Source organism: Erinaceus europaeus, chromosome 3 (genome assembly GCF_950295315.1).
Source record: "Erinaceus europaeus chromosome 3, mEriEur2.1, whole genome shotgun sequence".
Taxonomy (NCBI): Eukaryota; Metazoa; Chordata; class Mammalia; order Eulipotyphla; family Erinaceidae; genus Erinaceus; species Erinaceus europaeus.
In genome coordinates, this window is record NC_080164.1 from 51934506 (window position 1) to 51960023 (window position 25518).

Genomic DNA, 25518 nt, shown 5'->3' on the forward strand with positions numbered 1-25518 from the left:
GGAGTCCCTCTTTCTCCTTTTCTAGCTCACTCTTCCTTTTCAATTTATATGTCTCCAACAACTAAAATATAAAAATGCGTGATATTCAAACTGAATTTGAAGATACCGAATTTGAGTTGTCTGTGGGTATGGAGTGGCACAATGGCCACATCTCCCATAGCTGTTAAAATAGTCCTTCCTCACTCCCCACCTCAGATGTTAGAAATGGACTTAAAGACTTTTCAGTGTTAATTGTGTCTTATTCTCTTAGGAATTTGCTGATTCCCTTGGAATTCCATTTTTGGAAACCAGTGCTAAGAACGCAACAAATGTAGAACAGTCTTTCATGACTATGGCAGCTGAGATTAAAAAGCGAATGGGCCCTGGAGCGACAGCTGGTGGTGCAGAGAAGTCCAATGTTAAAATTCAGAGCACTCCAGTCAAGCAGTCAGGTGGAGGTTGCTGCTAAAATTTGCCTCCGTCTTTTTCTCACAGCAATGAATTTGCAATCTGAACCCAAGTGAAAAAACAAAATTGCCTGAATTGTACTGTATGTAGCTGCACTACAACAGATTCTTACCGTCTCCACAAAGGTCAGAGATTGTAAATGGTCAATACTGACTTTTTTTTTATTCCCTTGACTCAAGACAGCTAACTTCATTTTCAGAACTGTTTTAAACCTTTGTGTGCTGGTTTATAAAATAATGTGTGTAATCTTTGTTGCTTTCCCAATACCAGACTGTTTCCCGTGGTTGGTTAGAATATATTTTGTTTTGATGTTTATATTGGCATGTTTAGATGTCAGGTTTAGTCTTCTGAAGATGAAGTTCAGCCATTTTGTATCAAACAGCACAACCAGTGTCTGTCACTTTCCATGCATAAAGTTTAGTGAGATGTTATATGTAAGATCTGATTTGCTAGTTCTTGTAGAGTTATAAATGGAAAGATTACACTATCTGATTAATAGTTTCTTCATACTCTGCATATAATTTGTGGCTGCAGAATACTGTAATTTGTTGCACACTATGTAACAAAACAACTGAAGATATGTTTAATAAATATTGTACTTATTGGAAGTAATATCAAATTGTATGGTGATAAGTATTGTTTTAATTCTCATGGTTAAAGGGAAATAGAGCCTTGCATTATATTCAAAAAAAGGCAATTGTGTGTGCAACCAGGGCATTATAGACATATCTTAGAGCAGCATCCAATATGCTTTCCAGATAATATACCCAGTAAATGACCTAGTGAGGCTTCCGAGCTATGTAGGAATTTAACCAAGCTGAATGGTTCAGGGAGATTAAACTATGGAAAGCAAGTTTAGAATATATGCTCTTTAGTCTCTTATCTCAAATCCTTCTCTAAAACCATTTGAAATGACTTCATTGATCAACATTTTGTTAATTCACCTGTGTTATAGGTATACAGCAGCACACTTTTCCTAACTGGCAAATGACCAGACTAATGTGCATAATAATACTCTATCGTCTATGCTGTAAGTCAGATACCAGATTTTATCCTCCTCAGTGCTGTAATTTGGGATGGAGGAGAGTTAAAAACATTTGAAGTAGAAAGCAGAAAATAATATCATTTGCCCTAATTTTAGAAATTATACCCCTAAAAATTAACTGAAGACACAAATGCTGGGTAGGAAATAAATGAAAGAAATATATTTATTTCAGAGAAATTTTGCACATGTGAAAATTTTGTTAAGTAGAACCTTAAAGATCCTAGAATTTGTTTTTATTGTGGGAAGCAAAATATCTTTGCTGACACTGGAATTTTAAGGTGATAAAAGTTAGAGATTGTTTCCTTGAGGTTGAAGTAGCAGCCAAAGCATTCTTTACTTAGGGGATTGGGATGTGGCTGAGGGTGGCACATTTTATTGTGGGTTCTTTTAATTTAATTATACAATCTAAACTAAAAACAAGCCAAAAATTGTAGGTCTCTTTATTTTCACTATATAGGCAATTGAAATACATGGTACAAAAATAAATGGTAAGATTATTGTAAAATGAAATGGAAATATTCAATTTAATTTTCCATCTATGAAATTTCAAAATAAAATCATAGTTTACTTTGTATTATAGATGTGCTTGTTGGATCTATTTATCTTCATGTAAGGCAACTGAAAAGATTCCTTAAATTACCAGTAGGTACTTGGGTAAAGATTTCTTTTTAATGTTTCAAAACTATTTTTCCTTCTTATTAATACAATATAAAGTGGGAAAGATTGAGAAAAGCTGTTTCCTAAAGCAGATGATTAATACAGATGTTACACATTTTGATACAAGCATTTCAGTCTAACGAGTTCAAATTGTCAGCTTATTCTTAGTGACGTAACAAGAAGCATAACATGACTTTAAGACATAATAAACATGGTTATATACTTTAAATGTAGTTTTGAAAATTCTAGTTTTTATCTCTATAATAGCCAAGACAGTCAATCTGGGATTTATCACAAGATATTTCAAGCATGCTTCACTATTTGCTTTAATGCATATACCACCTGATAGTTAAAAGTACAAACATTTTAAACCACTATGGATCTTAACATTCTGTCCTCTTACTAAAGGATATTTCACTTCCTGTATTTCAAATGTAAGTGGTTGCCATGAATTAAATGAATGCTGTGAATTACTGAAATGACCTAAGAATAGTTGCAAGCGCTAGGAAAAGTCTTACAGAATGATACCCATTCCTGGTTCTAGAAGTAATTTCCTGTTTGACCCTGAAATGAAATTTTCTTTAGCACACACGTTACCGTTGCAGTGTATCTTAGAGACTTCCTTATGTTCCTACTTAAGCTTCACAACAGCCCTGGATTGACACAATAAACATGGAACTACAATAAGAACCCAGGTTTCAAAACTGCCAATCTAGCTCTTTTATCTGCCATTTCCTTGTGGATTTAAATTCTACTAACTTAAAGCAACTACTAGGAAATTTTACTACTGGTAACCTGGGATTTCATAATAACCACTGTCCTTGTAAACCACTATTGCCCTTTAGGCTAATGTTTACCAGAGTGCACTGGCCACCCAAGCTACTGGAATCTAACCCAGCCATGCTTGATCACGGAAATGTTAGCAGCATCTTCCTAGGCTGAACACAATTTCAGCCTGGATTTTATGGGAGGATCATAAGTGTCTTAAAGCATTAAGATAAAAGTAAGAGTAGTGATATTTCCCAGTAGGATTCACAGTTCAGAGTTAGCACCCTTCAGCTGTAATTTACTTCAAAGAAAATGAACAAAAATATCTTAAATCATATCTATGTGTAAAGTAGTATTTTCTTGGGGAAACAAAATACTTTTTAAATAACTCAATCTATGAAGGTTCGTCATTTGAAGCCGATTATAATAGGCTGAATGAGAACAGAATATATCTAATTGCTATAACGCTGACCCTTTTATTTCTTCCTCCCTACAGAAAATTTTCATGCTTACCAAACACAAATAAATAATATGCTTAACTTCTAAGTGCTATCTGAAACATACTCATTTGAAAGGCGTGTATCAATTTATAACCGCTGGAGAGGTGAAATATATCAATTTTAAACCAGGTAAAAATCAGACATTTGCCTTAGCTAATTCTAGACTGAATATATAGTTAAAAATTTCCTAGCAAAGCATTCCATCATTTAAAATGTTTGGATGAAACCAATATTTATATGGGGATGGCAAACATATGGGGGTCAAGGAGTGTGGACTCAGGTGTGAAGACCTAGATTCAACCTCTGGCATCAAATAAGAGCACCACAGACATGTATAGTGGAGAAGTGTTTCTGGTGTCTCCCTCTCCCCTTGGGCCAGTTTTTTCAGAGAAATGGGTAAAGACAGCACAGCACTGAAACTTCTTCCACTATGGTGGGGACTGGGCTTAATTAAACCTGGGTCGTGAGCTTGGCAAAATAGGCACACTGTTCAAGTGAGCAATACTGCTAGCCTAGACCAGGACAACTTTTTTTTTTTTTTTAAGTCCTTCCATTTACTTAAAACTTCGTGGCACTTTCCAAGTCCCTGACACAGGTTCTTAAGCAGGGAGATGGATACCAAAGTACAAAATAACTTGGAGAGCCTTTTCTTTCAAAACACCCAATAAGGGTAAAAAGACCATAGTTCCTATTCATTTAGTCTCTTGTTTGCCTGACAACACCAAGCACAGGTCCGTTGTCCGTGTGTCATCATCGTCTCCCCCCCCCCCCCATTATTTGAAATAGACTACTCCTGTTGGTACAATTTGGTAGGTTATTTTTGGAATCTGGGCACATGGGATTACCATTACTTATATGGAAATATTTTTGAGCATTCTTAGCATCAAACCTACCCACAAAATCCTATACCAAATAGACAATTAATTCCACTTTTTCATTTTTCTATGATCTCAACAGAGACTAGTTCAGAATAACTGCTATTTCTAGCTAAAGGTGGAGAACAGACCCCTAAACCTTGCTGGTTATTTTACCAAAACTGCAAAGCCAGATGTTCTTTGTAGATAAGCACCAAAAAGGAAATCATAGTTTGGAACAATTTGTTTTAAATAAAATAGTAACTGAAGAGCTCTTAATGGAAGAGAAAGTTTGGATTTTAAAGCTTATACATTAGAGTTCAGTTCTCCTTTAATTTAGTATTAAATGGCTCTTACAAAAATCTCCTGAAAGTTGCCACCAGCTTTTGGCAGACAGATTATATCTCTGTCTGAGATGAAGTCTGAAAGAGAAAGAGAAATATGTGTTACAGGCAGAATGCTGAACAAGAAACAGTAACAAAAATTACATGTATTCATTTCAGAACTAAAATAACTATTGCTCAAACTGTTTTACTTTTTTTTTTAATACAGTGAATCATCTCCTAGAAAATCTAAGCAACAGTTTAAGTGTAGGAGAGGCAGTTTCATATAATGCATACAGAATGCATTCTCAGCTGTAGAATCAGAGATACTGGCCGATGGTAGCCCCAGAGTGGTCATCAACCCTCTCTACACCCATCTTTCCTTTCATCACATATTTTACTTTCCTTGAGGATTTAAAAAAAAAAAAAAAGTATGCTGTTAAGTCTCCAAGGCATATTACACCAACTTCCCCCTTGCCCCCCCCTTTTTAGGTCGGAATGGTATGGGAACTTTGCAGTCCTCTTGTGCAAAAGGGAGGTTGTGGGGGGTTTTCAGTATTTTTGGTTTTCTGGAAAGCTGGTGCCATCAGGAGTTTCTTAAAAATGATGGGAGTACCCAATGAGTGTCTGTAAAGCAGGCACAGCCCAATATGGCTCTATACTTGTAAAGTATACAGCGAAATCAAAGTAGATGAGTTTTGCTATGATTGTCCTAGGGTGCTGGGTGATAATGACTGCTGCAAAAGTGGAACAAGGGACAGCTTGATCCTTACAGGAAGCAGGAGTGGAGCTAAATAATGTGAAGTCCTGTAATGTGCCTTTTTACCTCAGGAAGACTGCTGTCAGTGGCAGGAACTCCATCTTTTCAATACTAGGAGCTTCTCCCATCTTATTTGTCTCTATAGCTCTTAGCTCAACTAGCTTTTAAGAAAAAAGCCATCTGTTAGAGCAGGAGCTCTGTGCCAGAGTCCCAGCATTGGAGTCCTAGGACAGATTTTCTTAGAAGCTCTACTTACCAAGGTAAACCCCTTCACACCAGTGCTTCTGCGTGCCAAGGGTGTATTGGCAGGGAGTGTGCAGCCAGCCAGCACATCCAGAGATGTTAGGATAGAGTCATACAGGTGATCTGCATGGTTCTCCAGCTCACTGGGCTGCTTTGATATTCTCCCAAGGACATCCTTTAGCACTGCCAAATGAGACACAAGCATACTTTCAAAAGAACTTATTAAGGGAGTATAGCATTTTTACACAAAATAAGAACATGCCAAGTTTCAGAATGGCCACCCTTTTAAAAATGATTCTTTGAGGAATGCAGTAGTTCAATAGAAGATCTGTGTACTGATTCAAGCCAATAGAAGAATGCACGACTACTTTGGAATGACGTAATTTATAGAAGGGCCCATAGATGTGGTCCTCTAGTGACAGGCACTCAAGACTTCAGAGAAATGCCACACCCATATTGTGGGGCAGAAAGCGTAAATGAAATAAAACAAAACATGCTGGGATGCTTTGTCAGGATGCTGGGTCTGCCACTAGATTCCTACTAGCTTTGGTTGGGAGACTATCACTGAGTGTTAATGGATAAGAACATTTGTGAACTTTTTCTTTTAATGGGTTTTAATTGGACAGACTTTGAAAGAAAACCATTTGAAAGGCTAAGACAAGATTGTCAAACTACTGTTGGCAAAGTATTAATTTGAGGAAAGGATAGACTTAAGTTCAGAGTGCATCCACCACACAGAGAAGGCTGTGTTGTCTTTCTTAAAAACGTTTATTTCCTTTCTTGCACATAAGGGCCGCGTTAGCTTCCTGCCCCTTTATCAGCTGTGTTAACACTCTCCCTAGTTTCCTGCCACAGTTAGAACATCTGCCAACAGCGGAAGGGAAAGAGGAAGCAGTCTATCTGCAGGAGATGCTGACAGATGGGCAAAGGAACACAAGCGGGCTGTGTTGAGATCAGCTCCTGAGAAGCCACATCAGCAGTGTCGTAAGGGTAAAGTACCCATCTGACAACTCACTAGGGCTGGCAAGGCCCTGTAGAGGAATGCAGCTAGTATACATAGTATAGCTTAGTCACTGGGCTGGGTTCTTACCATCCACATTCACCACTGTTGCTCACTCCTGGTGTGTTTGTCAGTGGAATTCAACAGATGTGTATTTGATCTAATACAGTTAACCCTTGAATGTGGATTTAAACTACACATCCAGCAAGGACAATGCCTGACTGTAAACGTTGCACTCTGCATGCTTTAATGTACCCCTAAGTCAGATCTTTGCAATTTTCTAAACTGAAAACCCATCCTACAAAAATGGGTTTATAAGTTTATGCTTAGACACTGCTATTACTCTGTACCCCTTTACTTCTTCCGTCTGTTCCCCTAGAACAGAAAACTCGGATGCAAGAACATCTTTTCTCAAAGCAGACAGGTGTCCTGTCCCCAGAACGCAATCACAAGGGCTCCTAATCTGCAAACACCACAGCCAAAAATAAAGGACACTTGGATCAAAACCAGCAACCCCACTCAACACACCAAAGGAAGATAAAAAGGAGTCATTCTTGCAGACACAATACCTAACTTTTTTCTGCTTTATTTTTAATTGACAGGGTTAATGAATTACTGACACATGGGTACACTCTCTCATCTCCTTGTGCTATCTGCTAACACTCCCACCCCCAATTTAGGTACTTTCCCACTATCGTCCCAGGCTCCCAACCTGCCTCCTTCACTCCCTTCCCTTTCCAGAGTCCTTTGTTTTCATGCTATATACCACTCCCAGTCTAAATTTCACTTGTGTTTCCCAAAGTTCCATTTATAAATGAGACCATCCAGTATTTATCCTGCTCATTAATACTTAACTTTGACTCAGCTTACCTTTATGACAGCAACTATCTTATGTGGTTATATGTATGTGATGATATATGGGCTGATAAACGGGCATCTAAAGGATGTGCTGGCTCATGGGAGGGAGGGTCTCACCCTACTGGCTCCTTAACAGTGATAGGTCAACAGTGACCTGTTGTTGAGGGATGGAAATGGTGGATGGATTGAAAACCTCAAGTATCTTACCTGGAGTATTATCCAACAAGCACTGAAGAAGAATCTCCCCTTTCTGCAAGACACTCTCCGTCAGGAATTGGTGTTCATTTATGTCTTTCTTAAATTGCTTAAAGTATATCAGAAAAAGGAAAATAAAAAGACGCTGTTACAATTTTGTAAAAGATATTAAAAATCAGTCCATACAAGGTTGCTCGATTCCCTTCTATCCTAGAGAAAAATTTACTGTCTTCATAATTTCCCGAGTTAACTGTGCAATACAGTTTAACTTCAAAATCTGTAAAACCCCAAGGTAAATACAGAATAAGGCTTTTATTCTATATACAGTGTAGTCTGACAGAGACCTCCCTTTCCATCCCCCTCTACCTCACCCCTCATTCTGCCCTGTGGGTGAATTGAGCTGGCAACAGTTTGAAATCAGGGTCTCCTGCTTATGCCACATCTACAGGGTTCACTACAGAGCTGTGGTCTGGGAGGCAGCACAGTGGATCAAGTGTTGGACCCTAAAGCATTAGGAAGTCCTAAGTTTTATCTCCAGCAACACAATGCTTTGGCTCTCTTTCCTCTTTCTCATTAATAAATACAACAAAAAACTACAAAGCTCTAAGTCTTAAAACATATGTTCTGATGGGCCACAGGCCTCCATCCACATCCTCTCTCAATGTTCTGCTCTGTGCTGCTCTCTGGGTATCTGACTTTTTAAATACATTTCTTTAGCTTTACAACAAAGTTAAATTCATAACCTGAAGGACAGAACATAGTACTTGACTTGGAAGGTCACATTTTGAAGTGATGATTTTCTTCTTCACTTCATTAAGGAAATATTGTATGTATGTGTCAGTATACCTCATTTAATGATGAAACTCTCATCTCCCTCTATCTCAGGGCACTGGCCACTCCAAACTCTTAACTCTTGAATGTACTGTCTTCAGTTTTCCTCTGCCCTAATATCTATACTTATTTTAAAATTCAGTACATGGTTTACATGCTGCTACACATAACACAAAGCTCTGAGGCATTCACACTTACCAGGTCTTTTTTTTAATTACCTTTATCAATTGGATAGAGTCAGCCAGAAATTGAGAGGGAAGGGGGAGGTAGAGAGACACCTGCAGCTCTGCTTCACCACTCGTGAAGCTTTCCCCCTGCAGGTGGGGACTGGGGACTTGAACTCGGATCCTTGTGCACTGTAACGTGCTCAGCCAGGTGCGCCACCACTCAGCCCCCTTATCGGGTCTTTATTTTGGATAGAGACAGAAATTGAGAGGGGAAGGGACAGTAACAAGGGAGAGGGAGAAGGGCAGAGGGGAAGTGACACATGCAGCACTACTCTATTGCTTGTGAATCTTTCCCCCTGCAGGTGGGGACTGGGGACTTGAACCAGGGTCCTGTAATGTGTGTACTCAACCAAGTGCACCAACACCACCACCACCCCCATGGGGGATGTGTTGACTGTATGGTCACATTCTGTGACACAACTGTGTGTGTAAAGAGCGCTAGGTTTCACTGAACTCTCAGCTCAGATCTCAGTTCTACTTTTAAAGCAAGAGAACTGGCTTGTGCGCAAGCTGAAGGACAGAATAAGAGCAAAATGTCACTCTACCTGATATCATGGGTACAGGTGAGGATGAACACCCTGGGAAGGTCACGTGGGTATGTGTAGCCATAGCAATTCCTCTTCTCCAAAGTGCTGCCCCTGGCTTCCTGCACGTGAGTCCTGCATAGCTCTGTGAACACCTTCACTTGCTAATTTCCTCTCCTCAAACCAGGAAACTACAACCTTTCCAGACAGTGGGAATCTATACCCTTACTAGCACAAAGGATAACCTCTCCACAAGCCTCTGATGGGATCTGTGCTCTCCCTCCCTCTCTCCCTCTCTCTCTCCCCCTCCCCCCCTTCTCTGCCTCCAGGGTTATTGCTGGGTCTCAGTGCCAGCACTATGAATCCACTGCTCCTGGAGGCTATTTTCCCCATTTTGTTGCCCTTGTTGTGGTTGTTATTGTTATAGCTGTTGTGTTGGATAGGAGAGAAATTGAGAGAGGAGGGGAAGACAGGAGACAAAGATAGACACCTGCTTCACTGCTTATGAAGCGACCGCCCTGCAGGTATGGAGCTGGGGCGAAAACCTGGATCCTTATGCTGGTCCTTGTGCTTTGCGCCATGTGTGCTTAACCCACTGCACTACCGCCCAGCCCCCTGATGGGGGCCTGCTAATTTTAGGTGGCCTCTTGGTTGGAAAACAAAAGCCCTCCTTGTCAGCTGAATTTAGAGATGTCTGGTATCACCCTGATTCAGGCACAAGTAGATTATACCCTCCTGCCAAAGACATGTGGCCTGGTCTTAAATGTTGCAGAAATCCAAACACATGTCCTAGTGGTCTGGTGGGAAGTGCAGCACATAAAACACTGGGCTCTTGGGCATTAGGTCCTGAGTTTGGTTGTTGGCATCACACATGGCGAGGGTGACATTCTCCCTTTTTTTTTTTTTTTTTTTTTGAGAGAAATTGAGAGGGAGAGAGAGGTCAGGAGAGATACTCACAGTACTGGTTCACCATTTGTGAAGCTTTCCCCCGCAGGTAAGGGACCAAGGCTTAGTCCCTGCACTTAGTTTTAAGTGCTCTACCAGGTGTGCCATACCTCTAAATAATTCTTTAACACTTACTTAGAACATTTCTAGACTAGCATCAAAGTCAGGTTACAAATACTATCTCTGCTCCTTCAAGAGGTTTAGAAAGGCTTGACCAACCAGACATGCAATGTTATCCAGTTCAGCACACACACAAGGGAGCTATTTTACTAGAATGAGCATAAGCTGTTCCTCTCAGTAAAACTGATCTAAAGTCAAGATAACCAGAACACACACAAACTTAAAACTGTAAGAGGCAAAACTAAAGAAAAAAATAATACAAAGCAAACTGATGGCATATTTTATCTGCACAATACTACCACTCCTGGCACCTTTTTTCTCCTTTCCTTTTTAAAGACACACACACACACACACACACACGGATACCTAATATATGAGAGGGGCTGAAACAACTCAGTGGAGAGAAGGCTCTTTAACAAATGGTGCTAGGAAAACTGGACAGCTACATGCAGAAAAATGAAACCAGGCCACCACTATCCAGCAAAATTACCTCAAAATGTATATTAGACCAGAAACTAATACACAGAAGAAAATATTGGCAAAATACTTAAGGTTCCTAGCATCAAAGATTTGGAGACTCAATCCCATGGGCAAATGAAACAAAAAAGAGTAAATAAATGGGGTCACATAAACCTAAAAATGTTTCTATACATTGAAAGCAAACTACATGAGGATAAACATGCAACCCAATGCTTAAGTGAAAATATTTGCACAGCTGACAAGGGGCTGATATCAAACATCTATGAAGAAGTATCGCACAACAACAAAAAAGCAATTCGGAAAACAACCCAATTAAAAAGTAGGCAAAGGATCTGAATATGGTCTTTTAAAGATTTACTTATGGCCTACAAACCATGTAAGTGCTCCATCCTACATCATTAGAGGAATGTAAATTAAAAACACGTTGAGAGTCCACCTTATACCCCTGATAACGGCCCACATCAATAAAACTACAGATGGTTAAGTGTTCCAATGCATCAAAGATGCAGCATCATCTAAGTTCATTTCCCACGTCTAAGTTCGACCGGACCTGCCAATATACGCGGATATCTTCGCCCACCCTGTTCAACACTTGATGTCTCATCATCCAATCTGGTCTTCTACGCCTACACTGAACTTCTCTGTTCCACTCTTGGAAACAGAGTTGGCAGTCAGCTGAGGTAAAGAACAAACACCTCATCACAGACCCCTGCAAGTGTCAACCCAGCTTTGACCTAGCACGTTATGATTGGGCCCTCCTCAATCGCTATGGAACAGGCCATGGCCGGTGCGCCGCTATGTTCCATCGCTGGGGAGCCAGAGACGACCCGAACTGCCCCTGCGGCTACAGACAGACTATGACCCACGTAGTCAACGACAGCCACCTCTCCAGATTCAAAAGAGGTCTCGAAACTTTACATCAGGCTCAACCTGGCGCTGTTGACTGGCTATGGAAGAAGGGCAAACGCTAGAAGAAAGGATGTGGAGAAAATGGAAGTCTGGTACACTGATGGTATAGCCCCTATGGGAAACAGGATGTAGAGTCCTTAAAAATGGAAATGCCTTAAGACCCAGTAATATCACTCCTAGATATCTATCCCAAGGACATGCAAATAGTAATTCAAAGTGACTTGTGCACCACTGTGTTCAGAGCTGCGTTTGTCACAATAGCCAAGGAGTAGAAGCAACCTAAATGTCCACTGAAAAAGGATAGTGAGAAACAGAATAGGAAAGATATTACAGCACTGATCCACTGCTTTTGAATGATCTGCCAAGTGATGGTCAGGGGATCAAATCTGGGTCCTTGTGCAAGGTGCTTTTTGAGCTCTCTCAGATGAGCCATCTCCTGATCCTCCCTGGTGCTCCTATGTGGTGCTGAGGCCTGAATCCAGGTTCCTCTTACATGGTAAGGCACATGCCCTATTGGGTGAGCTATCTTCTCCCCCCCCCCCCCTTTTTAAGATAAACACTGGATTGTTGGGAAAGTCATGACACACATTTTATTCTATGCAATAACGTCATGATTTTTCCAACAACCCAATACATATTTTCTCCCCCTAAACATTTGGCTTGGAAAATAACTCAGACATGTTTACACCTTCTCAACATGAATAATTTGAAAAGAGATCCTGCCCAGATTTCAGATAAAGCATTAATTGAGTCACAACACAGAGCACTGATGACTGGTGAGTTTATAATGAGGTAATTTGGCCAACACTTTCTTGAGTCAACAACCAAAAGCTAGAGCCTTATAATTACCCGGTAGAGCTGCAGAGAAGACTTGACACCTGTAAGATTGGACTTGGGAGATGTCAAGTGGTTGGTAACATCTGCTACATTATACAGCCAGAGGATTAGCTCTTCCAGCTGACAGCAAAATGTCTGTGCAAACAAAAGAACACATATTACTGATTGAACCACTTTCTACATTTTCAAAAGGCTAAAATATACCCAGCAGATACCAGGAAACAAAATGTACCTTTCCAGAGTTATTCCTCACTTGAGGTGTTAATATCATCTCCATGCCTGTCCCTGATTCCAGATATCTAGTTACACAAAGGGTTACAAGAAGAACCCCTCTTTGGTTCTTTCACTAATAGAACACCAAAAGTGACAGGCTAAGTCAGCCCTGCTTGAGAATAGAGCAGCTAAGGTGAGGAGAGGAATAGGAACAGACCAGAAGAGGCATGCCTGTGGTGAAAATAATTCTTGGATCAGTACCACTTCGAACTGTGAGACTGTTCCTGGAAAAAACTTAAGACCAAAAGATCATGGCTAACAATCTACAGCTTAAAACTGCTTATCCCTGGCTGGGCATATGGATTGACCTGCCAATGCCCACGTTCAGCAAAGAAGCATTTACAGAAGCCAAACTTTCCATCTTTGGCACCCCATAATGATCCTGGGTCCATACTCCCAGAGGGATAAAGAATAGGAAAGCTATCAGAGGAAGGGATGGGAGAGTTCTGGTGGTGGGATTTGTACCCCTTCTATCCTATGGTCTTAATACTTCATATATATATATATACCTGCTTGTCTCTGCTGGGACAAAGCTATTCTAGAGTCAGATCATTTTTATTTCAGTCTATCTTTTATCACAAAGACATTTACTAATACTTGCTATAGTGTATGCATAGGATGAATAAAACCTGCAGTGCACTAGGGGCAGGTTAACGCCCTCGAGTGCCAGGAAACACCTTAACATCAGTGGGCTTGTGGGTACATGGTTGTGTGGGCACATCATCCATGTTCTCACCTGGTACAGACTAGGACTCTCAACTGTACAGTCTCATTTCCCTTTTTTTTAAATTTTTTATATGCTTACTGGATAGATACAGCCAAAAATTGAGAGGGAAGGGAGCAAAAGAGAGGGAGAGAGAGACAGACACCTGCAGCACTGCTTCACCAATCACAAAGCTTTCCCCCACAGGTGTCTCAAATCCAGGTCCTTGCACATTGTAACATGTGCACTCAACCAGGTGCACCACACCACCCAGCCCCAAAAGTCTCATTTCTCAGCCTCCTTGTGTCGGGTTCTGCAGGTGACCCCTAAGAAAAGGGTCGGCCACTAAGAAGTTTAGGAAATAAGTTTATGTTCTAGGCCCCAAAGTTTGCCATGTTATCTCTTTAACCCACTATTCCTTTAAAGACAACCAAGTATAGATCTATGCAGAATACCCCTCTCTCTTTTTTTTTTTTTTTTTTTGCCTCCAGGGTTATGGCTGGGGCTTGGTGCCTGCACTGCAAATGCACTGCTGCCAGCCATCTTCTTTTCATTGTAGTTGTTGCTGTTGTAGTTGGATAGGACAAAGAAAAATTGAGAGAGGAGAGGAAGACAAAGAGGGGTAGAGAAACATAGCCCCCTGCAGGTGGGGAGCCAGGGGTTAGAACCGGGATCCCTGTATCAGTCCTTGCACCTCACACTATATGTGCTTAACCTGGTGTGCTACCTCCCCAGGCCCCTGAAGAATACTTATTAATCCTCAAGGTCAAAGGCCTGGGAAGCAGCCTAGGGTAGTGGTTAAGATCTCAGGTCTAGCCCTTCCTAATAGTGAATGAGCAGGCTGCTTAAGAGCTCACTGCCTCTTTCTCCAACTGTGAATTAAGAATAGTGCTTACTAGGTAAAGGTGTAAGATACAATTAAGTTCACGGGTCAGGTGGTGGTACATCTGGTAGAGCACACACATCACTGTGTGTGAGGACACAAGTTCACGCTTCCACTTCCTACCTATAAGGGGGAAGCTTCTCTTTCTCTCCCCATCTCTTTCCATCAGAAGAGAAAAAAAAAAATCTAGTCTATTGCCTGGAACAAGGTTAAGTTTTATTATGTTAGAAGCAAAGGCTCTTAAAAGCTGAGTTTACCTTCACGCACTGTATGAGTGACTCTTTTCCCTGCTCTCTGTTTTTCCTGGGAGGTTGCCTTCCAGCATCTGGGTCTAAGAATTCCTGTTGCTTCAACAGAGCTGGCAAGGAGGATTGTGTTCTCAGCAGTCCACAGGAGACCCCCAGGACCTGGCTTGTCACTAGATTCCCTTTCTCTGCAGAATCCTCTGCACGTATGAAAGGGCTCAGGAAGCGAGGGTTCTGGCCCACAGCGTCCTTGGGTCCTCTGAAGGAAGCCCCAGGTGGAAGCTGGCTTTGGCTCGAGTCTGATGGGAGTGAAGCTGGCCCATCGCTGTCCGACATATCCAAGGAGCTGTGCCCTTCAGCAGACGCAGTGGGCAGGGAACCCAAGTATGAAACCAAACTAGACACCTGTGTCAGTCGAGTGGGCAGGGTAAGATACTCATCATCGCTTTCCACCTCCTCTTCTGACTTCCATTCAGAATTTCTGCAAGCAGGATGTTGGATATTCTGGCTGGCCCCTTTTTCTCCTCCTGGCCTGGATGAAGGCCACCCTCTGTTACATGTTCTCACCCGAGAGGGGCTCGCCTTGGCTTGTTTGCCCATGGGCAGCCAGTCCTTCATGCCCCTCAGGGATGGCTCTTGGGAGCCAGAAGTGTCCTTACTACCTGAGGTTCTGGGGGTAGATGTAAGCTGGCTACAAGATGCTAACTCCACAGTACTCTGCTTCGGGGGTACCCTAAATGGCCTCCACTTAAGACCTAGCTCTGTCACCCCAGAGAATGGCAGGCTAGTAGCCTCTGCTGGTGGGCAACCATGTGAGACATTAGTGGGTGACTTTAGGGTGCTTGTTGGGGAGGCAGAGAAGCTGTCTAGATCTATACCAGAGTCTTGCAGAACAGGGTCTGCCAGCATGTGGCTCTTAAGATGCTTTGGGAGATGAGGCCTGGGCCTCAGAGGGTAAGTGTAGTCTAGCAGGTCTTCGTACTCTTTGTTGGGATTCCAGAGAGGGGAGTGGCGGTCAGGGGAAGGGGGCAGAGAATCTGGTAGCACACAGGCCCAGTACTCTGCCTGGATTGAGAGGTGCCTCCTGCCCAGTCCAGGAGCGTCACCCCTGGACAACACAGACTGTGGTGAACAATGGTATTGAGACCCTGGTCCTACTGTGGAGGGGGGTGACTGGGGAACAGTCAGTTCCAAGGAAGAGGAGACCCTGGCAAGTGAGCAACCTTGAGGCTCTGCCTGCTTCTGGTGATGCTGGAGACTGCTACCCAGGGATGACGCAGAAAAGCTGCAGCTGGAAAACTGAGGCGCAGTGGCACCCAGGCTCCACCTTGAGGAGAAGGGGAAACTTGAGTTGTGAGGCTCCTGGCTGAGGTCCAGCACTCCTGGTGACTCAACACGGACTGGGCTGTCTTCGGGATCAGCATCATGTCCTGAGCAAAGAGCTATTGTTCTGGGAACAGTAAGAGTCTGTGGTAGCTCCTCTGAGGCAGAAAGTCTTGGTTCCTCAATCTGTAATAGTAACAGGGAAGAGACAGCATGAAAATAAGCTAACCAATTTTTTTTAGATGACTTAGCAGTTTTCTTTTGAGGGCCCATATGATATTCAGGAAAGGTCTCAACATGAACTGACCTCACCTTCAGGTCTCTGAAAAGTTTTCATCTACAGACATCCAGTGAGTGAGTGGAACTCAGAAAGCCCTGTCAAGCTGAAGCTGGAACATAACGCCTCATCTCTGAGAAACAGTCATTCTGCTGCTGACAGTAGACATATCCCAAGCCAGCAGGCGGGTGGCCCACTGGGTGTCACCCCACTCAGTTCATGCATGAGTATAACTAGACCACTGGCAAAGTGAGACATTCGGCTCAGCCTCATCACTTAGAAGTTTTAATCTGCTTGATGAACTGGCTGGGTGAGGGGCCAGAGCACGGGGGAAGGCTGCACTGTAGCTGAGGGTATGGGGTTGGAACCAGGTAAGACTTCACCTCAACTGCTCCTTGCAGATGTGTGACCCTGAGCTTCACCTTGCTGACCTGTAAAATGGGGACAGTAACAGTACCACTTCCTTAGGACAAACAGATTAAATCAGCTTGTGTGTGGAAAACACATGGTGATAACTAACAAATAGGCAGACTCACACTCATGAAACAGCCCAGTTTTGAGTTATGTTATTCCTGCCTCCCTGAATCTCTGACTCAAGGTGCCAAGTTTCCTACTACCCTGGCAACTGGGCAGGTGGAGCAGTGTTTGTTCTTTCTCTGTTATACCCAGAAATTCCTCACAAGATGAGGCTCCATGGGGCAGTAGCCAAACACACGGACACTCAGGAGATCAAAGTCATTCCCGTGAAAAGCTTTGGCTAACAGACATAATGAAATGTCACAGTGTGAGGACACAGATCACTCAAGTCGCCTTCTCAATTTACTGATGGCCTGAAACATCTGGTGATTTGCTTGAGGTCACAGAGCCAGGCGGGACTCCCCAATACTTGTGATTCCCGCTAGGCAAGGCCTCCTCGCCATCAAGGAATCACAATTAATTCTACTTGCCCAGACTTGCTGCCTACCACAGGAGCACAAGGCTCTTGTGCTGCCCAGGATACCAAATGGACAGTCTCAGAGCCCTCAGGACCAGCCCACATCTCCTCAGGGTCCCTCTGGAGCCTTCAGATCATTAAGACAAAAACAGAACCTGGCTTCCCCTGTCAGAGTTCAACAGGCCTAATCCTCGAGGTAGCAGGCTCTTTGCTACTCCTTGAGGAACAGGAGATGCCATGCACAGAGAGCTTACAGGCTCCCAAAGTCCCAACTCTTCAGGTGAACCTGTAAAACAGAAATCATTACAACCAGGCTGCCCTAGTTCCCCACTTTGCCCAGTGCTGGGAAAATAAGGCAACGGTGAGAACATAGTGGCACATACTCCTGGATGAAGTATCTACAGCCCTATTTGTCTAGGTACTTACCTGTCTTCCCCTTGACTGTGACAGGTCTCCAGTTCCCAAGCCAGCAGGCAGAAGCGGGCAACTAAGGATGGGCTTAGGCCCACCAGCTACAGGCTCTCTGGGACTGGTGTGAGTCTGAGCTTGGTAGGTTCCAGAGGAGTCGCCAGTGTCAGCTCCACTGTTGCAAGCAGGGTCAGGGCGCCCCTCTGCTCCCCACACAGGGGAGGCAGGTCCTCCCTCAGCTTCCAGACGGGGTAGCTGCCCCCCACTCACAGGCCCGGGGGTGTCCACCTCCTGCTCCTTGCAGCTCCATCCCCCACAGGAGGGGGCCTTTGCCTCTGCAGACGCTTCCACCTCTGCCTTTTCTTTTCCTTGGGCCATTGAGATGCCCCTAGGTCAGGGCTCCCCTGAAGTCTTCAGCTCCCTACAAGTGAACAGAGGGAAAATGTCTCCATTTGTCTCTAGGAAACCTTGCTTTTTCATAGTTAAGCAATATATATATATATATATATATATATATATATATATATATATATATATATATATATATATATTCTCCTCCAAATACAATAGAGCAAATGCTGACTACTTCCTCGGAGAAGAACAGAATGGGTGCCCTGAATTTCCTTGGTTCCAGACCCTTCCAAAGGGGATACAGAAGTTGGTATTCTGCCCTGGTTTTAAGGGACTATTTGGTTCCACGTCCAGTAACAGTCATACAGGAAGACAATACAGCTTCATGTCATAGTCAAGGTCTGGTCGTCCCTAAGGCCCTTTCCCTCTGGGCCCACCAGAGGCCTGGCCTGCAGCAATTCTGTGGTTACAGTGTCTCAGTGGGTAGGCAGCATCAACCAGGCTCCAGGTGCACTGCTCTAGGGAAGAACAAATCAGGGTATGCGCAGGCCTCGGCTGAGCCCGGGATGCTCCTCCAATACCTATGAAGCTTGGCAGAGGAGGCAGAGAGGCAGGGTCCCCTTAAAGCACAGAAACAACTCCAGGCTATGGAACAGGCAGGGCTTCTCATTCTAAGACTGGTCCTAATCATAGAGAGCAGCAACTCTTCCCACACCAGTGTGGGTTATACTTAGCTTGGTAGCTGAGGGGAGCTGTGCAAAGTCCAGGTGGGTAGTAATGCATGTGACAGTGAGACATAAGCAGGTAGCTCAGAGGAGGGAAAATCAGAGTGAGCACCAAGGGAGGGAAGAAGGAATAAATAACTAGGGAGCTCAGTCTGAAAGTGGTGTCATTCCAAATGTGAATGAAGTTGGCAGCATGGCCACAGGCACGTCAACAACAGGTAAGAAGATCTGAAATTTGGTAATTTTTAGGAAATGGTACTTCCAAAAGTTTAAGAGTGCAGGCCTTACCAGTCTGAAAATAGTTCCTTCATAAGCCTACTTATCAATCTGACAATGCATGTATTCTCTGGTATGCTATGAAAACTTATAAGGACTAAGACAGACAGAAATCAAAGAATTGATCCCAAATTATATGAAGTACTACAGAATACAAAGTGGGAAATCAACTAGAAATAATCAAGGAGAAATGCTTGACTTGGTTGCAGACAGCAAACCATTTTAATAACATCATACTGAAGAAAACGTTTATGTCAACTGTGCATGTTTTAGATTTCTAGTACTCAATCCTGTCTGCATCAATCTGCCAGATGGGCTTCTGCAATGCCGTGTGTAGATCCACTGTTCATCTCCACAGATTCTAGATTTCACACACCATTTCTTTTTATCCTCTGAGACTGAGGGCAGAGGTCGGGGACACTGCTTGAACCCTCCCAACGAAAGACAACCTGCTCCTTTTGAAAAACCCCTATGGACTGTTTGGACTATGAAGCTGACTTGCTAGATTAGACCAATACCATCTGCTGGGTCAGTAGCGTAAACAAACTATTATTCCATCTGGGGCCTCCACACTCTCAGATGACAGTCTGCCGAATTCCTACATGGTAGAAATAGGCCTCAGTCAGTCTCCAGCCTAACAGGGAAACAACAAGAGGGTAGACTGAGACAATGAACAATGAATTCAACCCTTCCATCTGAGAAACATCTGTACACGACAGAACTGTCCTGTTCTTGAGCAAACTGACAGTAAAGCCCCAGGATATCTGGGGGGGGGGGGGCAATCTGTATGTTTTAAATTAAAATTCTCCGTAGTGTTCAGGGCCTACAGAAGCCATGTGACCTACTGGATATAATTAGGAGTGATGAAGGCTTGGCTTACTCTTGTCCTACAGTAAAAATATGCTCCCACATCATGTACGTGGTAACACTAACTCCAAGGCCTGGATATCTGACTCTTGTTGGTATCCTTGGCACCATCCTCACACAGTCCTGCCACAGCTGCTAGGATTCCTCCTACTCATACCAATTCAGCTCGTTCTTATCCAGGACAGAGAAAGAAGGCTGGTTATTGAGGAGGTGGGAGAGGAATGATGTTCTTCCCTTCACTAACACACTCAAACAGTTGATCAAGTAGGGACCAAAACTCCTTTGATCCAAAAAAGAACTGTCCCCAGGATTCTTTACACCACAAGGTCCCCTGGAAACTGCCTGATTTGCACTAGCTTTGCCTGGAAAACTCTGTTTTGATGGGCAATTTCAAGCCAAGCATACACACAGCCACCTGCACCAGTCAGAGGCCAGGTGCTGCTGGGCAGAAAAAGCCCTACTACTTCAGAACCCAAGTTCTGAAACTCCATTTGTTTACTATATAAAGTGACAGGTACAAGGCAACTGTCATGCACATACAGTGGCAGGAATCTAGCTAGAGAACTAGAGAAAGAAGTGTTCAGTGTTGCTCTTTCTCTAATACAAGGGATTTGCCCACAAGGGATTTGGGGCGTGGGGTGGGAGTATACAGTCCAGGACCCAGCATTTTCAGGTTGATGGAAGGCTTCTGGGGAAGACTGATTTCTGAGTAAAGAAAGTACAAAAGCGGGATCTGGGCTGTGGCTCACCAGGTTAAACACACATATCACCATGCACAAGGACCTGGGTTTGAGCCCCTGCTCCCTACCTGCAGGGGGTCTGTTTCAGGTGAAGCAGGTCTGCAGGTCTCTATCTTTCCCTTTTCCTCTCTATCTCCCCTCCCCTCTCAATTTCTCTGTCCTGTCAAATAAAATAGAAGCTAAGAAAAGAAATGGCTGCCTGGAGCAGTGGATTAGTGGTGGTAGCACCGAGCCCCAGCAACAACCCTGGCGGGGGAGGTGGGGGGGGGGAGCAAGCATAAAAGCAGAAGCTAATCTAGGCGTGGGAGATAGCATGAAAAGGAGTAGGGACATGTGGGAGAAGCCAACAAGGGGGCAGTCTAAAGTGGAGTAGGCCTGCCTCACAGCACGGTGGGTGCTGGAAATGCTGTGATGAATCAACAAGAGGAACTGGCATCCCACTCACCCTGCTCCAGGCTATAGAACAGAAGCCCCGCCCCTGGAGCCCAACAGTCCTCCACCCAGACAGTCTTTCCCTGAGGAAGAATAGGCTCACAGCTTTGGGGAGCTACGCTTGTGAGTCCCATGCCTTGGAGATGTGCTGATGCCACCCCCAGTCCCGTCCCCCCCCCCGGGGCACCATTAGCAGCACCCCTTCTTTCTGCCCTCCACATGCTTCACCATATTTTGCTTAAGACTCAGAGGAGTCATTCAGGGCCTCTCTGATCAATGTGGTGAAAGGGTTGAGGCAGAGGCCACTTCTTCCATTTTCTTACTCACAGGCTGGTTGCCTGACTGGTCGATCACAGAGCAAGGCCAACCTTCTTCTTTTAAATATTTTAACTGGGAGTGGGGGGAGGAAGAAAGAGAAGAACGGAGTACTACGCTGTGGTGCTGGGGACTGAATCTGGTACCATAGAGCCTTAGGCATGAAAGTCCTTTGCGTAGCCATTATGCTGCCTCCTCAGTCCAGCCAACCTTCTAACTAGCCATAAACTGTCTTTAGTGGCTAGAAGAGATACAAGTGCCACATCTATGAGGAGCTAGGCTGAGCATCCAGCCACCCACCCCCTCGACCCCAGCTGTTTTCCTCGGCAGTCAGCTAGACTATCCCTATCCAACAAAGCTCAAAGTACAGGGATGCTAAGGATTGAAAACATCACTCAACTGTGTCCTCTGGTCTCACCAAACAGCAAGGGAAAAAAACAGTTTTCTTGGAGCAAAAAACACTTTCTCTCCAATGAAGCTGGTGCTGGAACACATGGGTAAAGCTTCACAGGCTGTAGCTTTTACTGTGCTGACACTTTTCTGTGAAGCTGTCAGGCCATCCATATGAAGACTGATAAAAGAATCTATTGGTTTTCTCAAGAGATGTCATTAAGAATGCCTTTCTCTGTATCAAAGCAGTGTCCTTGGAGAATCCATGGGAGAATTCCTGGTTTTGGTAATAAAAACAGCTAATCCAATGGACAGTCAGTTTATTACTTTAAGGTAGTAGCAAAACATAAAAACATCCTCTCTGCTTTGACTCCTAGGAAGCTCTGGGCCAAATTTATAATTTCACCCAAGTAAAATGTAGTAGAGGCACTCACCTTCTGTACTAATCTTTCATAACCCCGAGAGCTGTTTTATTTTCATAGAAGTAGAGGGAGACAATGAAAGACACCACAGCACCAAAACTTCCTTCAATGTTGTGTGGCCTAGCCTTGAACCTGGGTCACACACATGGCATGGATAGTACATATGGTAGTGTACTATCCACGTGAGCTATTATGACCCAGCAGCAGGGTTTGAGTGTTTTGGTGTTTTTTTTTGTTGTTGTTTGTTTGTTTTGTTTTGCCAGGGCACTGCTTAGCCCTGGCTAATGTGGTGCTGGTGAATGAACTTAGGACCTCAAGCATAAAAATGTATTACAGAACCAGTATCCTCCACCTTCAGTAGCAAGTATTTAATGGTTAACTATAGTATGTTAAAGTTAGAAAGGAGTTCTTGGGATGACTAGTATTCCCTATAAAGGAATTTAAGATTCATTGTTGTTACACTAAAAACAGGATCAGAGACCTGAATTAGCCAATGAAAAATCAGAAATAAGAAGGGGGACTCCAAATAGTTTTAGAGAAACTCACAAGCTTGGGTGTCCTAAAGCTGGAGGGAAATGTACAATTCAGTTTCCTGTGACCAGAGTGGGACAGGCAAAGATGGAAGTGAGGCAATATCCTCTAAGGGCTCGCTTCCTCTACCACCTGTAGACCTTTTAGTTCTAATGTCAATAGAAAGACTTCCTCCACTTTTTACAATGTTTGTGAACAACTTCAAAGATAGGAAAGTTAGTCATAAGAATGAATTTAAGGTATAAAGAAAACAGACAAAGCCCATTTACATGAGTTTTACTTCTTTCTGGCTGAAACATTTTCATCCTGAAAATCTTGTCAGCCACACAAGGCCCCATTCATTTTATTCCTCGGTTGTTATATCTCCGTTTCATGTACCAGAATGCATTGAGAGAGCATCAAATACTCAACAGTTGGCCAAATCTCTATTGTGTACTTCATCTCTAGTGGATGGTGAGGCTCTAAGGGGTGGTGGCGGGGGAAGCCCCCAAACAGTTCAGTTAACCTACAGAATACTTTTAGTGAATTTGGGAAAGACTTAAGTTTTTCTTTTTTTAAAGTCAAGGAACAGATAAGGAGCAAGAGACACTCTTTAGGGTTGATAATGATATCATATATATATATTTTTTGCCTCCAGGGTTATTGCTGGGGTTCGATGCCTGCACTACAAATCCACTGCTCCTGGAGGCCATTTTTCCCATTATGTTGCCCTTGTTGTCATTAATATTATTACTGTTGTCATTGCTGCTGTTGTTGCTGGATAGGACAGAGAGAAATGGCGAGAGGAGGGGAGACAGAGAGGGGGAGAGAAAGATAGATACCTGCAGACCTGCTTCACTGCCTGTGAAGTCACGCCCCTGCAGGTGGGGAGCGGGGACTCGAACCAGGATCCTTACACTGGTCCTTGCGCTTTATGCTATGTGCGCTTAACCCCCTGCTTAACCCCCTCTGCTACTGCCTGACCCCCATGAGGTAGATATTTAACATTAGCAAGTCTATTCATTTTTCTTTAACAGCTACTAATAGCTACTGAACATTTGTGCATGTGTGCATCAGAAACTGTGCTTTATATCAATCCTTTATTTAATCTTCAGAAACCAGAGCTATAATTCCTGTTTTGAAGGTGAAGAAACTGAGGTAAGTTAAACGGTATCCAGAGTTGGAGAGACAGAACTATTAGTCTGGTTTGACTTGAGAGCCACAGCAACTGCTCAGCAAGTTAAAAGAATCAAAGTTTTAGGGAGTCGGTGGTAGCACAGCGGGTTAAGCACACGTGGCAGAAAGCACAAGGACCAGCGAATGGATGCCGAATGGATGCCGGTTTGAGCCCCTGGCTCCCTGCAGGGGGTTCGATTCACAGGTGGTGAAAGCAGGTCTGAGTTGTGTATCTTTCTCTCCCCCTCTCTGTCTTCCCCTCCTTTCTCCATTTCTCTCTGTCTTATCCAACAACAACGACGACAATAAACAAGGGCAATAAAAAAGGGAAACATAAATAAATTTAAAAATTAAAAAAAAAAAGAATCAAAGTTTTGTTTTGTCACACTTCCCCCCCCCCCCCTTTGGCTTCTTTCCATCACAGAGTGCCATTTTCCACGCATTGTGCTAGGAACTGAGGAAACCAGTGTGTACATTGTGATGTGGAAAAACAGAGGCAACAAAATGTTACCAGAAGAGAGAGTGATTAACTGACCAGGGGATGGGGGAGGCTGGAAAATTTTCCAAGATAGATGAAACTGAGTTATTTGCTGTTTTCTATAACAAGCTGCCTAGAATAGACCCAAGTGGCAGAGGAAACCAAGGAAAAGGAGAATGACCAGGGGACCAGGTGTTGGCGCACAAGGACCTGGGTTCAAGCTCCTGGTCCCCACCTGCAGGGGGAAAGCTTCACAAGTGGTGAAGCAAGGCTGCAGGTATCTCTCTGTCTCTCTCCATCTCTATCTCCCCCTTCCTCTCAATTTCTCTGTCTCTGTCCAATAAATAACGATTAAAAAAAAAGTAATGAGCACTACTAGCTTTAGTAATCAAGTCCTTTTATGGCCCTTCACACTCTAGATCTGAGAAGCCTTAGAGTTTGTATGAAGTCTGTCTTCAAGCCTGGACCACGATCCACCAATGAATTCCCTGCAGGTCCCATCTGCTCTGACAGTGGCAAGTTGCCTCTCACTTGTATTACTAACAGTAGACCGGACTCCGACAAATATTATAAAGGACCTGAAGTAGGTTTCGGGGATATGCCCTTAAGCTAACAACTTGTAGTTAAAGAACAGTTGGAAAGGGTTGCCTTCTAAGCGATAGACAGAGAGACAGAGACAGAGATCTTTGCCCCATCTTGCAGGGGCGTGACCCTGCGTGGTGAGTGGGTCTCAACGGGAGCCGGGGTCAGGGGTCAGCACGCGCGCGCCCCTTCCGGAGAGGGCCCGGGATGACGGGTGCGCGCCGGGGCGCGGGCAGCGAGTCCCGGCCGCCGATGCCGATCGGGCAGCGTGGACACGTGAGCCCCGCGGCCCAGCCTCGCCACATTGTCCGCTACACCGCCGCCTCTGAGCCGAAGCCCGCGTCCGCCGCTCCGCTGTAAAATGGAGGCGCCCCCGCCCCCGGAGAGCCCTAGCCGGCGGGGGACGCGGGGCGCGGCGGCCCGCACAGCCCGGCCTCGCAGACCCAGCCCGCGGGGCGGAGGAGCTGGGCCGCGCCGCGCGGGAGGACGCCACCGCCCCCGGCACCAGGGACCCGCCGTCCGTGTCCGCGCGCCGACACTACCTACCGCGCCGCGAACGCCTGAACAAGTCGACCGAGCTTGCGGTGGCGCTCGCCGTCCCAGCAACCCCATGTGGCGGCCCCGAGGTTGGGGTCCCACGCCGTGCCCGCTGGCCCTGTTCCTGCCCAAGCGTTGGGGGCGAGGC

General features: G+C 44.3%; 2 protein-coding genes across 3 annotated transcripts in view; one reads left to right on the top strand and one right to left on the bottom strand.

The window, feature by feature from the left end:
• RAB1A (RAB1A, member RAS oncogene family) overlaps positions 1-2071 on the top strand; it is a 31560-nt gene extending 29489 nt beyond the window's left edge. Inside the window, exon 6 of the mRNA XM_007539607.3 lies at positions 251-2071. Coding sequence (XP_007539669.1) covers positions 251-448 — 198 coding nt within the window. The 3' untranslated portion in view covers positions 449-2071. The remainder of the gene's footprint in view (positions 1-250) is intronic.
• On the bottom strand, positions 615-25518 carry CEP68 (centrosomal protein 68). Of its 2 annotated transcripts, XM_016195423.2 has the most exons (7): positions 25380-25518; positions 17588-17990; positions 14640-16136; positions 12536-12658; positions 7663-7759; positions 5611-5780; positions 615-4693 (listed from the first exon to the last, which is right to left on the bottom strand). In XM_016195423.2, the coding sequence occupies exons 2-7, from the start codon at positions 17945-17947 to the stop codon at positions 4670-4672; spliced, it is 2271 nt and encodes a 756-aa protein (XP_016050909.1). In that variant the 5' UTR covers positions 17948-17990; positions 25380-25518; the 3' UTR covers positions 615-4669. The 2 variants fall into 2 exon arrangements, with proteins under 2 accessions (XP_016050909.1, XP_060043169.1); XM_060187186.1 differs by lacking the exon at positions 17588-17990 and having other exon boundaries at positions 25380-25508.

Bases quoted from the DNA above. Each gene is read 5' to 3' on its own strand.
- CEP68 (XM_016195423.2), bottom strand. From the start codon at position 17,947: ATGGCCCAAGGAAAAGAAAAGGCAGAGGTGGAAGCGTCTGCAGAGGCA. The intron at 5,781-7,662 runs GTAAGATACTTG...CTCATTTGGCAG, and splicing joins CTTGTTGGATAATACTCCAG to TGCTAAAGGATGTCCTTGGG. The intron at 4,694-5,610 runs GTAAGTAGAGCT...TTTCTCTTTCAG, and splicing joins GTGTGAAGGGGTTTACCTTG to ACTTCATCTCAGACAGAGAT.